Below are 13,902 nucleotides of genomic sequence, written 5' to 3'. Positions count from 1 at the left end.
AGATTATAGTTACGATGCTGCCGTCAAGCCTCCCAGATACTTGGTATTTGTCGAACCTCGTAAATATTTGCAAAGGCGCTAACAGCGCATTTTGCTATTGGCCTTTCTCTGCTGAACTAGAGATGTGATATTGTCACCTGTGTATACGTTTCACCTCAATTCAATAGCTTCACCCGCGAGATAATCCGGTATCTCGGTGTTCATTAGCAGTCGTTCGTACATTCCTCTCGGCATCTTTTTTGCCTGCAATTCTGCGACAGCATTGTGAATTAAAAAACTCTGCAACTGACAAGTATTCATTTTTTCGCTTTTATACATGTGAATTTGTTTCTAACTCCTGTTTATCTAAAACGTCATTTTCCATATCTTTCCCCACAACCAGATTGCTCCTTGCCTGCACCACCTCTCGGTTCCCTCCGTGGACTTTAAAGCCAAATATCCTCGGTACATAGGTAATTTTTGGGTGAAACACTAGATTCGCCGCAAACATCTGAGTGAACATGTGCGGAAGCGAAGTCGTGAAAAAGGCCCCATCGACCCCCTTGTACAAAGAATCTGTATGATAGACATCCTGACAACAAATGCAATATGTTTTCACCGATTCTTCATTTGGCTGATCTGTAATTCCAAGTGGTAGTAAGCACTGCTTTTTACAATAGTATCTTGGACATGTGCCATAAACTCTGTTTTTATATTTAGAGTAAATCATGCATAGACCCGGCTTGGTCGATATAAAACGAGCATGAATAAGCCCAAACAGAAATTCCGCATCTTTTTGAAGTGAATTTAACATGTTTTTTCTTTGCAGCATTTTCAGCTGAAACTGTTCCAAGTGGTTCAGGATTAGCGCCAGTGTATACGAGTAGTTCGGTACCTTCTTACGAAGCTTGTACATATTAAAATCGCTCATAATATAACCTTCATCTACTTCTACAAAATATGCGTTTTCTGGCCTGGAACAAAAATCTTTGATCCAACTTCTCTCTTCCGAACTTTCGGAATCTGCGGAATCATCCATGGTCATTTCGATGGCTAGATTAAAATATATGTCGTATTAGTAAATGCAGGATTATCAGCTTTAAATTTAAGACACGGTTTGAGTAATTATATATCCCTCTACGAGCAATAGAACCAGCACTTAGGGTCACTTTTGCCTCACTTCACTCTTGCAGAGCGAAACCTGACCATCGGACGATGAAACTGGCTTTTTTTCAAGCCGTTCTTTCCCTATCAACATGCATACAGTTGTTATGTTTTTCCATATTCCGTATAGATTGAATCAATAGTATTGAGAAAAGACATACATAAACTAATTATGTCTAACACATAGAAAAAATTAGATATCCATTTAGTCTACCTTTTCGGCAAAAAAACAAAATTTACGCAATTTTTTTCTCCGTTTTTGGCTTCAAATTCTCAGTGTAACTTTTCTACTCCATGGATACCTCCTTGACGCATGTCAATCGCAAACCTCAGCTGCACCCCTTTTTCGCAGTCTACCACTTCCCCTCGTATCCCACATCCCTGTATATTTCACATATAAAGCAATAATGTCTTTCGTCGCTTGTCTCACAAACACCGTACTTCCCTGGGTATTCGACGTCTCCTTTTTTTTGTATTTCGTTTCTCAATACTCGGTCATATTTTGACATTCCTTTCTATGAAACTCATATCGCTACTCATTTTTCGCTCTAACGGGGCCAACCCTATACTCCTGGCGTCTGCTTACGACTTAAGTGATATTGGCTTTTGGTATCGGAGTAGCGCCAAAGAGGTCGCCTCCTTCGTTTCGCGTACTGTCGTCGCTCGCACAGAACCCGGCGTTGTAGTTTCAGTTTCACACAAAGAACATTTATGTCACGTCCACACATATTCAAATGGCCTTTGTCTTGCTGTTCTATCCGACGAAGAATATCCTGGCCGCGTGGCATTCACCCTCATTGATGAAGCATATACTCTTTTCTTGAATACCGTGCCAGATTCCGAATGGAAACAGGTAACACAAGATAAAGAAATGGTTGTCGATGGACTCAGCGAGCTACTTACCAAGTATCAAAAACCTGAAGAGGTTGATAAATTACTAAAAATTCAAAAGGACTTGGAAGCAACCAAACAAATTCTGTTAAAATCCATTGACAGTCTCTTGGAACGCGGCGAAAAACTAGAGAACATCGCAGCAAAAAGCGAGCACCTAAGTTTGCAATCCAAGGCCTTTATGACACAAGCAGAAAAAATAAACAGATGTTGTACTATCTTGTAACAAACAATCAGCGCAAAACTTCTCAAAATTATCATAAATAGTCGTACATTTTTTTGATCGTGGCAAGCCTATTTGTGACTTTATCTTATGCCTAGCACAATGGCCCTTGTCTCGATTTGTCCCACAACTTAAATAAATGGATTCGTTTCACAACGGAGTCATTTACGTACTCAGGCCTGGCTTTTGTTCGTGATTTAAAAAGGGACTTGACCGCCAGACAGAGAACGTGTCCGTTTCCGAGTAAATCACCTATCGGAGAAGCCTTCTGCCCAATTTCAAAATCCGAATCTAATCTCCCAAGGGCTGAATTTGATTGGCCCTTAGTGTATTTTTTATCCAAACTCGCGCTTTTGTGGCACTCTATAACGGTCTATGTTGCACATGCTGTCGTTGCGGCGTATTTAGACAGCTCCCCGTCTCGACAACAACTTTATCTATACAAAATTTGCACTATATCTATATCGCCGTCGTTGTGAACTTGGCTCGCATAAATTCCGCCCTCGCCTATAACCCCTCTGCCACTTCTCTTTCACATATCCTCCAATTCGGGGCCATCTCAATCCGCGTGACCTCGAGAATTTCACGATACAGGCCGCGGTCGGCTGCCAACATAATAACGATAATAACTAGTCAACCTATTTTTTTATAAATAATTCTGTACTCAAATATCACGCTGTATACTAAATATCGCATTCCCAACTTTCCCAATCTTTGAATTTAGGGTGTTCTCTACCGACTTCTGACAAGCTCATGCTCGCCTATTCGGACTTCCTTTTCCCTTCTGTTAGACAATGTACTCTCTCAACTTCACGCTAGACAACAAGTTCCAATGCCAGTTACTCTCTGAGATAGCCCTTGAAGAGCCCGCCTTTCTAAGCGATCCACTGAAAACTCTTTCTACGATCCAAAAGTGCTTGTTTTACCAAATCAATGGCAAAGATTTGACGTTCTGTTTAGAGTTTTTACAAAAGGTAACGCATCGTGTTCCCAGGTGCGCGACTCTATACGCTATTCTGAAACGTTATGTTCTATATGTGAATAAACGGCCGCGCGACTTGTTCCTGTCTGACATGTTTCTTGCTAGCATTGCTTAATAGACGCAAATCAGGATATTAAAGTATTAGCTTACAATTTGATCAGATGTATGTCACTCACAGTTGAACAATGGTACGCCAAAAAAAAACAGAACTAGTCGCTGTGATGTCTACAGATGCGCCGGTTATTTTACGCAAAGACCGCGTTCGCGCTCCTTCAGGCGCATTGTGCAATGCAAAATTCGTGTCAATAAATTTTGAGCAAGAGACGAGGAATGTCTCGTCAGATACCGCTCAGAGGCCGTTTTAGTCTGAAATTCAATTAGTCTTTCTTGATTATTTGTACCCTCTTACACAATCCTTGATTTTTTAGGCTAAAAATTGTACCGTACATTCGTCAAGATCTAGCGAACCCTAACTGCGAATTGAAGCTGGCAGCTATCAGACTCTTCAACTGCATCCCCGGACCCATTGCCGTTAAGCTGCTCCGACCGGACATCACCCTGCTCAAACTGGCCCAGGGCCCCGTAAACCAAAGTCAAGATACCGCCGAAAACATCACCATTCGAGCCGCAGCGCTGCAGGCAATTTCGACTTTGCTCCTCTATGGCGACAACCGGATCTTCAAAACGTCGTTCAATATGTCGTGCTGGTCATTGCTTGCAGACAGAGCGCTGAACGATTCCAGTCCCAAAGTGCTCAAAGTAGTTTTAGAAGCAATAAATGCGGTTTATTCGGATCTGTTTTACCTAGGTCGTCGCAGCACGGCACTAATGGATGACTGGTGCATCAAACCGATGGACAACGTGTCCGAACTGTACCAGACACTGAAAATACCGGGGGCGTCGCACATCTATGAGATTCTGAGCAACGTTTTCAAGACTCTTCACTGCGGCGTGGACTTCCAGGCCTCCGATGAGACCTTTCAATCTCCTTTTCTCAACACGAATAAACACATCCACATATTAATGGTCAAACTGGCGCCGCACACATTGGAGCTCCTAGAGCGCATTAAACTCGTGGAACCAAATTCCCGATATCTTTTCATTTTGCCAATCGTCGTTCACATGATCTACATCAACATCAAATCGTTTTACACCAATTTTCAATACAGACAGATTCACTTTCTGACCAGCTTCCAGCAATTGATAAGCAACGTCGTAGAAAAACATTTCATTCCATTTTTGTCGAGCGGAGACGAAGCCCTGATATTCGAAACCGCGACAGGAATTCTCAACCTATCCTGTTGCTCGCACTTCAAGGCCTGCTGGGTCGTGACGGCCTGCGAAGCTCTGTTGAATCTGTCATCGCGTAAATGGCTTCAGTCAACGGATTATTATAGAATCCTGCTAACTGTAATAGACTCTCTGTACATGATACCGCTCGATCTGATCATACCTATGTCCGTTCTTGTCTTAAAAAAAATCTGCGGACACCATTGTCAGATAATTACGTCGCAGCCGACGCTTCTCTATCGACTTTTTCAAAACGTCTTCTTGGCACTGGGTTTCCCACCGTCAATATTTGAGTTTTCACCGGCCACGCACAGCGCCGTCCAGGTCGAGCATTCATCTGGTGCTGCCCCCTCAGGCGCGGACTCTCGGAACAGAGACAACAAGAGGCAAAAATTCCCAAAAGCAAATTATCTAGACTCGTTGGCCAACTTTTTATCGTCCTTCTTCGAACACCCCTGGATCCAAACGCTAATCGATAAGCCCCAAGCTTCACTTTCGGACTTGGTGTTTGGGACGTTGCTGAAAATCTTGTTGGAGGCCTTCTCCAATCAAATGATGGGAAACTTTAAATTGACACCCTTCCTCTTTCTGAAACTCGACCCCCGGCTAGGAGCCGACAATTCACCGCCCGGCTCCGAAGATCGCTCACTTGCAAATCAGACCCCCAAAACTGAAAAACAACAACAAAATCCGACCCTCGATCAGGACCAAGACAAGTCTGTATGGCTCCAGCTTTCCATCGAAAAATGGCTAAAAATTTTGCAGATCGCCGCAAAATCTCTCATAACTTCCTTGAACTGGTCCTCATACACCTTCACGTTCTGCGGCCAGATGTACCTGCAGCTGATCGATTACCTCGTTCAAATGCTCAACCTATCCCCCTCAAACGTAACCCTTGTCTACAACCTATTCTTCGCTCTAGACAGAAACCTTGACCCGTTCCTACTCGAACCCATCATTTTGCACTTTTCCTACGTCTTGTTGAAAAACGTGCCTCACAAGCTCCTTCAAAAATCTGTGGACCGATTGTGGGAAGTTCTAGAAAAAAGATTTTTGAGCATTCTCTGCGCCACCTTTAAAAGTCAAACCTTGTCGCTCTCTGCAGAACACCGAAAGACGTTACAAAACGTCATGTCCTCGATTTCCTGCGCCAGCTCCGCACCCAATTCCCCCATCATTATACTCAGCCAAAGATCAAGCCTAGACATCACTTGCCTCTTGCTTATCTTAATGTCCGCACTCGTCTCACTCAGCATCGAACAAAACATTGATAACAACAAACACGAATTGGTCATGGCTTGTTTGATATGCATTTACGTCATTCACAGCGAATGCTTGCCCCCCACCTCAGACGCCCTGTCTTATTTTACCCATTTGTACTCCTGTGCCGAGCTTCCACAAGAATTCGTTCAATCCTTCCTCAAGATCGCCCCATCCAAATTCAACCCCGGCGTCCCCTCTAAAACCAAATGCGCGCTATCAGAACAAATCCACCAACACCTTCTACAATACTGCAACAACTACTCGCTAGACATCTCCTCTATCCCATTTGAACACATCATCCACGGCTGCACCTCCCTACAAAGCATCCCGCTTCTTCCCGTCTCCTATCTCAGCATTCCGTACCACGGACACCTGCTTGTCTCCAAGCACTTCTTTTACTATCCAAAAAATCGCTCGACGTTCTCTGACGCCAAATATACACAACACACCCCACAAATCCACGGCATCTCATCCGTCAGCCACCTGGTCTTGCTCGAACGTAACTTCTTCCCTTTCTTTTGGCCGTTCGTCGACAGATGCCCCCCCACATCGGCCAAACCGAACCCATCCACCATTTCCTCCTTGTGCTCTCCGTCAGACCCTTTCTCAATCACGATGTTCTGCGTCCCCAACAACAAATCCAAGCGCTGCACGCTCTACGTCAAACTAACCAACATAACCGGGTCGATAATCCCTAAATTGTCCATCCACGCAATCTCAAACGGCAGCGTCAAACCCTATTTCTTCGACTACCACCAAAAACCCCTCTTCAAAGGACCCGTTCATCCCTCCGCCACCATCCAATGCCAATCCGTCTACTCGCTCACTCAACTCTCTCCTATCTCGTTCTCTATCCGCATCGTCATCTTCCCTTTTCTTGAAAAAACGCCTTCCAATACCCTACTTCAGCCCGCCCTACCACCTCTCTCTAAATGTGGTGGTCACTCCATTCCTCCTGACCCTAGATGAATTCATACACGTCTGGAACCAACTCCCCTATAGCACCGACGCCTTGCTCTCCCTTCGTTCTGTCCCCCCCGACTTTAAACCAGACCACCTAATCGACTCGCTAGGACGCTTCTACATCGCCTTCTGTCACAAATCCGAAGACCTCACCCAACTACTCTGCTCCGGCATCACTTGGTGGAACCAACAGATCCTGTTCTGCCTTTCCTACAATCACCATACATGCATCATACACATATGTACCCGTACATCTTCAAAAAAAGATCTAGGCACGATTGGCGCTCATCGCCTCGAGTGGCATAAGCACTTATTCATCGACCCCATGGACTTTCAGCAAGCCAACTATTCTTCTTGTTTTGCTCTCGTTGATTCAACCTGACGCTCTCCGTGTGCGCTTGAGTCCTCGCCAATTAAAGATACTCATTTGTTTCCCTAACCCGTATCTCGACTCCATCGAAACGCCGACCATCTCAAACCTAGCAGTATACACTCTTTTTTCTGCTTTGAGCGCGAAAATTTTTTTTTTAAATAGAAACCTCTACATGTCTCTTCTGCACACTCATTTTCTCTCTCCTCCCCGCGATGAAGCACTATGTTTTTTGATTTTCAACCCGTACGTCGTCCGTCTGTCCCAACCCCAATTTAGAGCTCCCGTGCTCGGTACAAAATCAGCTGAACTTTGAGACCCGTCTTATTCTTCCTCCAGCCAAGAGCCATCATTTTCTGCAAAAAATTTTTTTTAGTTTCCGCATCGTTTGACCGTCTTCCATTCGTCTCATTTCAGGACCACGAGGACCTTCCCTTCGAGGAGGACGTCTTGAGCAATCCGTATAGCGTACCGTCCTGGTGGCGATACATCCAAAATCTGCACTCGTCGGATCCCAATCGTCGCTTTTGGCTGTATGAGCGAGCGTTGTCCGAGGTTCCAGGATCTTACAAGCTATGGTACCATTACCTCGCGGAGCGCGAGGCCGCCCTGGAAAACTTTCCTGTGGTTCACCCTTATTTCGATCAGCTTATTCACGTGTTCGAGCGCGCATTGGCGTATATGCACAAGATGGTCCGAATATGGATCATGTTCTTGACATTCTTATCTTTCAAGCGCAAGCTGGTTGTGTTGGCTCGTCGCTCGTTCGACCAGGCGTTGATGGCTTTGCCGGTTAGCCAACACGAGCGGATTTGGAAAATTTACGTCGAATTCGTCCGCCAAGAACACATTCCAATTGAAACGACTATTCGCGTTTATCGTCGCTACTTGAAATTTGAGCCTCATGAGGCCGAGCCGTACATTGACTTTTTGATCGACGTCGCCGACCAGCCGGACGAGGCGGCTCGGTACATCATTGACCTGATAAACGACGAACATTACGTCTCCCGACAAAAGCAGACGAAGTACGATCTTTGGATGAAACTCTGCAAAGTGGCAAGCCAAAACCCAGACAGAATAACCGTTCCGGTAGAATCGATCATGTATTCCGCATGCAAGAAATTCAAACACGAGGTAGGCAGGCTGTGGGTCCTGCTCTTGGGATACTACATAGGTCTGGGAGAGTTCGCAAGGGCCTACAGCATCTTCTGGGAAGCACTGCGTTCTATTTCGACAATGAGGGACTTTGCCATCGTATGGGATGCATACACGGAATTTGAATACAAGTTGATATCGCTTAAGTTGAAGTCTGTTCTGGCAGAGGAAGTAAAGCCCGGACAAGAGGGTTTGGCGAACAACGTCACTGAGGAAGAGACGAGTCAACCAAGTGATGCGGAATCAGCAAAAGAAAGTACAAGGGCCAATGAAGAAAAATCGACGTCTAATCAAATGGATCTGGACGACGAAAACCATTCCAAGCAAGGGCTACCCAAAACAACGGATGCAGACGTCACGCTCTCTCTTCCTCCTTCCGCATCTTCTTTGCTCAACTCGGACGACTTTGTTTTGCACCTCGCTCGCTATGAGGATCTTCTTTCTCGCCAACCTTTTTTGCTTTCGGACGTCCTTCTCCGACAAAACTGCCATAACACGATGGAATGGCACCGACGCGTTTCCCTGTACCACGATGACCCAAAAAAACAAGTAGCCGAATTCACGCGTGCTCTGACGACTCTAGATCCCCTGCAGGCAACCGGAAAGCCGTACACTCTGTGGACTCGATTCGCTCGCTTCTGGGCCAACCACGGCCAAGTTGATAGCGCTCGAAAGGTTTACGAAAAGGCCGTCCAGGCCTCGTTTAAGTCGGTCGAACACTTGGAAATGGTTTGGGTTGACTACCTGGAGTTCGAATTGTTGCTTCTTGACCAGCAATCGCCAGATGAACAAATGGACACCTCTCGCGTTCGCGAGCTTATACAGCGCGCAACGGCCATCCCTCCTGACCACAAAATGATTATAAAGCAACTCAGAGACAAGAAAAAGGGAGGCCAGTCGAGAAAATCCCGTACAACACTTTCGTCGCACAAAGAGCAGTTGCGCGATGAGTCCTTCTCTGACGTCGAGCTTTCTCCGAAGCGGCTCCTGTTTCTCCAAATCAACCTCTGGAATCTGTATGCAGACATCGAAGAATCCTACGGAACGTTCGAGTCAACACGAGCGGTGTACGATAAAATATTAGAACTAGGAATTGCGACGCCCTTGACAATTTTGAACTACGCTCAGTGGCTACAAGAACACTGTTGCTTCGAAGACAGCTACAAGGTGTATGAGCGCGGCGTGGATATCTTCCCGTTTCCCCATGCTTTCGATTTGTGGGTGACTTATTTGTCGCAATTCATAGCACGCAATCGCGGGCAGTATTTGGAACATCTGTCTCGCGTGTGTGAACAAGCGATTCAAGATGTGCCGCCGCAATATGCAAAGCCGCTGTACTTGATGTACGCAGAATTTGAGGAGGAATATGGGATGGCGCGCCACACTATGTACGCTTACGAGCGGGCGATTCGAGTCGTACCCGATTCTCAAAAAAGCTCGATAATGAACATTTTTTTGAAAAAAGCGGCCCAATTTTTCGGTATTGCGAGGGTGAGACAGATTTTCGAGATGGCCATCCAGACATTTCCAGACAAGGACATTCGATCTTACTGTTTGCGCTACGCCTCCCTGGAACGCCGCCTGGGCGAGCTGAATCGAGCGCGGGCCATTTATATGCACTGCGCTCAGTTCTGCGATCCCAGAGCCGATACTGAATATTGGCAGATTTGGAAAGAGTTTGAAGAAACCCACGGCAATACCGACACATTTAAAGAGATGCTGAGAATCCGTCGATCCGTCATGACTCAATATGGACATACCATTAACCTCGCAATCAGTGAACAGTTACTGCGACAGGCCAAGGCGCTAAACGAAGGCACTAACCTTAACGCCGCAGACAACACCGTTAGTAGTTCAACAGGTGACAATTGCGCCACTTCTACTAATTCTGTTTCTGAACCTCCTCCTGAGTCTCAAGACATTCAGTCAGCCAATATCTCTCTGAATGCTGAAGAGATCACCTTAGATATGGACGACGCCGAATCGCTCGTGCTTCCGGCCGCTCACGCCGAGCAACTGACCAGCGAAGAGCGAGACGTTTCCGCGCATGTGTCTAATCCCAGCACTACGAGTGAATTCCTCATCGAGCAGGCGGCCGTTCCCGCAGCTGTTTATGGTGGGCTAGCACCTCCTGATGAGAAGGTTGAGGGCGCAAAAGAGAGACTCAGAAAGAGAAAAAGATAGAGTGTATGGCAAGAAACGAACGAGCTGTTAATAAAGTTCCAAGAAAGTTGAGAGCACGAGGCAAAAACGCGCATTGGGCATGGCACACCGCGGGCAAGACAACGCCAGGCATGTTTTGATAATTCGTCAGAGACTTCAGAAAAAAATCGAAGATGCCAAGCAGCTCTTATGGCAGCGCAATCAAACGATTGCTTGACTAAAGGAAAAAACATGGGAGAAGATTACATGATGGCTGCCCTGCTCCGAGCCAAATATATATATACATATATGTACACAAATTATATATATATATATATATGTGTATGTATACAAAGGAAAAAAAATGAATTTAGAGGCACGCGGAGTGGTGTTGGTCCATTAGTCAGTTTTTTTGACAATTTTTTTGTTTCCGCGACATGATGTCATTTTCATTCTATAGCTGAATGCCAATTGATCATTTGCGCGATGAGATGTTGATGGTGTTCAAATGGGTGCCGAATTAGCTATTATGCAATGTAACCAAGTGCGTCGTGTATTTGACTGAGTACAGGACACCGGCAGCGCGTTGCAATAACCTTCAGTTCTTGGTTCAAAGTGCTTTTTTTGTGCTGATGTCGTTTAGTTGCTTAGTGAGCGCTTCTACCGAGTCTCTAAGGTTCTGCAGCAAATCCCCTTCTACGCTCGATTTTTCTAAGTAGCGTTGATGTGCTTCTTGGTGCTTTTTGGCGAGTTTGTCCATTTCTTTTTTTTTGCTCTTAGAAAGTTTGTCGACGAGCTCTGGTTGAAGTAATTTGTATGTGCTGCCTTGCTCTTCGATGGCCAGGCCATATTTCTCTTGGAACCATTCGGAAAGCGGCTTGGAAATTTCGGTGAGCTTTTCCAGTTCCTTTTTCTGCTTGGACAGCTGCGAAGAAAGCTTGAGACATTGCGATTCGAGCTGTTTTAACTGACGCTCATTTTGTGCTTGTTCCTTGCTCACAAAAAAAAAGTCAAAGTCCTTGTCGTCGACGATTTCTACGTTGAGTTCCGGCATGACGGTGTCGCGCAGCTCATCCGTTATGGAGAGAAGGCTGCGTCGCAGAGCAGCGTGATCCACGGACGAGAAGGAAGGGTCGAAAACGAAACTTCGAATTTTTTTTCGGAATTGGACCAGTGCGGCGACATAGGGGCGAGCAATCGATTCCTGTTGCTTCTTTGAGATGACGTGTTGCTGAGGTTCAGACTCCCGACCAAGACTCCCCGGGTCCAACGCAATCCCAAGAACAGAGAAAATACGAACGACGTAGGACGCCGCCTTGGTCAGCAAAAGGGCCTTCTTTTGAGCGTTTTGTTCCAGGTAGATATTGCATTGACTGATGAGATGCAGCAGGTGACGGAGAACGGACGGCGTATCAAAGTTGTTGCAGAGAGACGCGTGAACGAGTTCTTGAGCAGTTAAAATCGCTTGATTAAGTTCCCAATCGCGGGATGTCCAGAATTCCGGAATTCCAGCCTTCTCCGGTTCGTCGTTCAATGTTTGCTGCACTTCGTTCGAGTCCCATACATCTACCACGGCTTCAACTTTCATGAAAAATTCCCTCAACGTCTTCTCGATCGTCCTGACCTCTCGCATTGGATCATCTCTTTGGTAATTCATCGGATGATCCCATGGCTGTATCAAAAACAGCATTCGGAGCTGCCTTGCCGGATATTGCGATAAGACCTCCTCTATCGTAATGAAGTTCTTCAAGGACTTGCTCATCTTCAAGTTGTCAATATGAAGGTGCCCAGCATGCAAAAAGTAGTTTACCCACTGCCCGTGACCGTGATAGGCCTCGCTCTGAGCCAGCTCGTTGTCATGATGAGGAAACATCAGATCCACTCCTCCCGCATGAATGTCCAAAACACCTCCTAAAATTTTGCTGGCCATGGCGGAGCATTCTATGTGCCACCCCGGACGACCCAGACCCCACGGACTTTCCCAGCCAGGCTCGCCCGGCTTCGCCTTCTTCCACAAAGCAAAATCCCTGGTCGACTTCTTTTTCCCGGTCGATCCCAGCATCCCTTCTCCCTCCTCCAGCAACCTGTCATTTCCCACCGCGCTCGGCATCAACTTCGCATACACATGGCTCGGAGACGACTCGTAAGCCGCAATGTCGAAATACACGCTTCCTCCGCTCTCATATGCAAAACCCTTTTCTATCAATCGCAAACACATTTCTATAATTTCATCCATGTATTCAGAAACGCGAGTTAAAACGTCTGGTCTTTTCACGCCTAACGACTCCATGTCTCTCATAAACTCTCTCTCATACTTCTTCGCGTGCCTGCTCGTAATCTCCTTCATCTTTACGTGAGATATCGTCTGCCCGTACAACTTGTCGAGGTGTTCACTCAGCACGTCTTGTCCCTCTTTTCTCAAACCGTCCGTCGCCTCAGCTGCCTCCGCCCCCATTTTCTTCGTTTCTATCAGTCTCTCTTCAAGCTCCATCACCTTTTTCAGCCTCCCCTCGTAGAACTCCCACTCCGGCTTCGCCTCCTTCTCGTTTCGCCTGCCACTCTTCACGTCCTCCTTGCACCTCTCGCACTGCTTCTTCAGCTCCTCTATTCTACCTCTCATCGCCTCGAGCAGCAGCTCTGCATCTCCATCCCGCTTTCCCTCTCTCTCGTACTGCTCGTACAGGTACACTCGCCGACTCTTCGCAATGATCTTGTCGTCTACGTCCGTAATGTTCATACACACCTGCATGTCGTACCCGAAATATCCTTCTAAAATTCTCCTAATGATGTCGAGCCCCAAGTAGGTTCTCGCGTGGCCCAAGTGCGCCGAATCGTACACGGTCGGGCCGCACACGTACCACTTCACCTGCTTCCCCTTCGTCGGGACGAACTCGTCTTTCTTCCTTGTCAAGCTGTTGTACACGCGCAACCCTGACAAAAAATAGAAACTGCGTCAGCCGAACGCCCTCGCCCGCGCCCTCCGTCTTACCTACCTGTTCTGTACTCGCCTTGTGGCGGGAACCAATCCCGCGTCTGCGACTCCTTCAATTCATTTTCCATTTTCGTCAGCAATCTACACGAACCTGCGAAACTCCCTCTCTGCCTTTGGATGCGACCGGTCCACAAGTTCACGACTAACGCGCCAGCTCAAGGCTCAAATCGCTCTCTCCCAGTGCCCAGCGAGAAAATTCTGCCAAATTGTTCACGGCAATCGTAAATGCGTGCGTGCGACACACCCGCACATTTTTTCATAGCTCGTTCTTCCAAACGAACACCGCCTCGAAAATGCCTCCACCTCAACCTCCTCCTGGTCTCGAGACGGCAAAAACTCGTTGAGCGTTCCACCCGCGCTCCGCGCCCCGACAGCTTCGAGCTCCCTGGACGCTCTGCACGCGTGTGACTTTTTCACTGTTCCCCCTTGAGCTCTTCAGCACCTCCGAAAGCCCTACTTCGTCCACCAAACGAGACGCCTGCGACACG

At 46.8% G+C, this 13,902-nt stretch overlaps 2 protein-coding genes across 2 annotated transcripts; one reads left to right on the top strand and one right to left on the bottom strand.

Annotated features, from left to right (window-relative positions):
• Positions 1–7,313: 7,313 nt before the first annotated feature.
• On the top strand, positions 7,314–10,743 carry LOC126325943 (pre-mRNA-splicing factor syf1 homolog). The gene is made up of 2 exons (XM_049995447.1): positions 7,314–7,371; positions 7,543–10,743. Exons 1-2 carry the CDS (start codon positions 7,351–7,353, stop codon positions 10,462–10,464), a joined length of 2,943 nt encoding a protein of 980 aa, XP_049851404.1. The 5' UTR covers positions 7,314–7,350; the 3' UTR covers positions 10,465–10,743.
• Positions 10,744–10,791: 48 nt separating this feature from the next.
• LOC126325940 (cysteine--tRNA ligase, cytoplasmic-like) lies at positions 10,792–13,614 on the bottom strand. Its single transcript, XM_049995441.1, has 2 exons — positions 13,416–13,614; positions 10,792–13,353 (listed from the first exon to the last, which is right to left on the bottom strand). Exons 1-2 carry the CDS (start codon positions 13,480–13,482, stop codon positions 11,033–11,035), a joined length of 2,388 nt encoding a protein of 795 aa, XP_049851398.1. The 5' UTR covers positions 13,483–13,614; the 3' UTR covers positions 10,792–11,032.
• Between the last annotated feature and the right edge of the window lie 288 nt (positions 13,615–13,902).

Source organism: Schistocerca gregaria, unplaced genomic scaffold (genome assembly GCF_023897955.1).
Source record: "Schistocerca gregaria isolate iqSchGreg1 unplaced genomic scaffold, iqSchGreg1.2 ptg000949l, whole genome shotgun sequence".
Lineage (NCBI taxonomy): Eukaryota > Metazoa > Arthropoda > Insecta > Orthoptera > Acrididae > Schistocerca > Schistocerca gregaria.
The sequence above is the reverse complement of the archived record's forward strand: the minus strand, read 5'-3'. Positions and strand labels throughout refer to the sequence as shown.

Excerpts from the sequence above, each read along its gene's own strand:
- LOC126325943 (XM_049995447.1), top strand. The coding sequence starts at position 7,351 with ATGTTTTTTGATTTTCAACCC. Across the intron at positions 7,372-7,542 it reads TGTTTTTTGATTTTCAACCC|GACCACGAGGACCTTCCCTT; the intron begins GTACGTCGTCCG and ends GTCTCATTTCAG.
- LOC126325940 (XM_049995441.1), bottom strand. The coding sequence starts at position 13,482 with ATGGAAAATGAATTGAAGGAGTCGCAGACGCGGGATTGGTTCCCGCCA. Across the intron at positions 13,354-13,415 it reads ACAAGGCGAGTACAGAACAG|GGTTGCGCGTGTACAACAGC; the intron begins GTAGGTAAGACG and ends ATTTTTTGTCAG.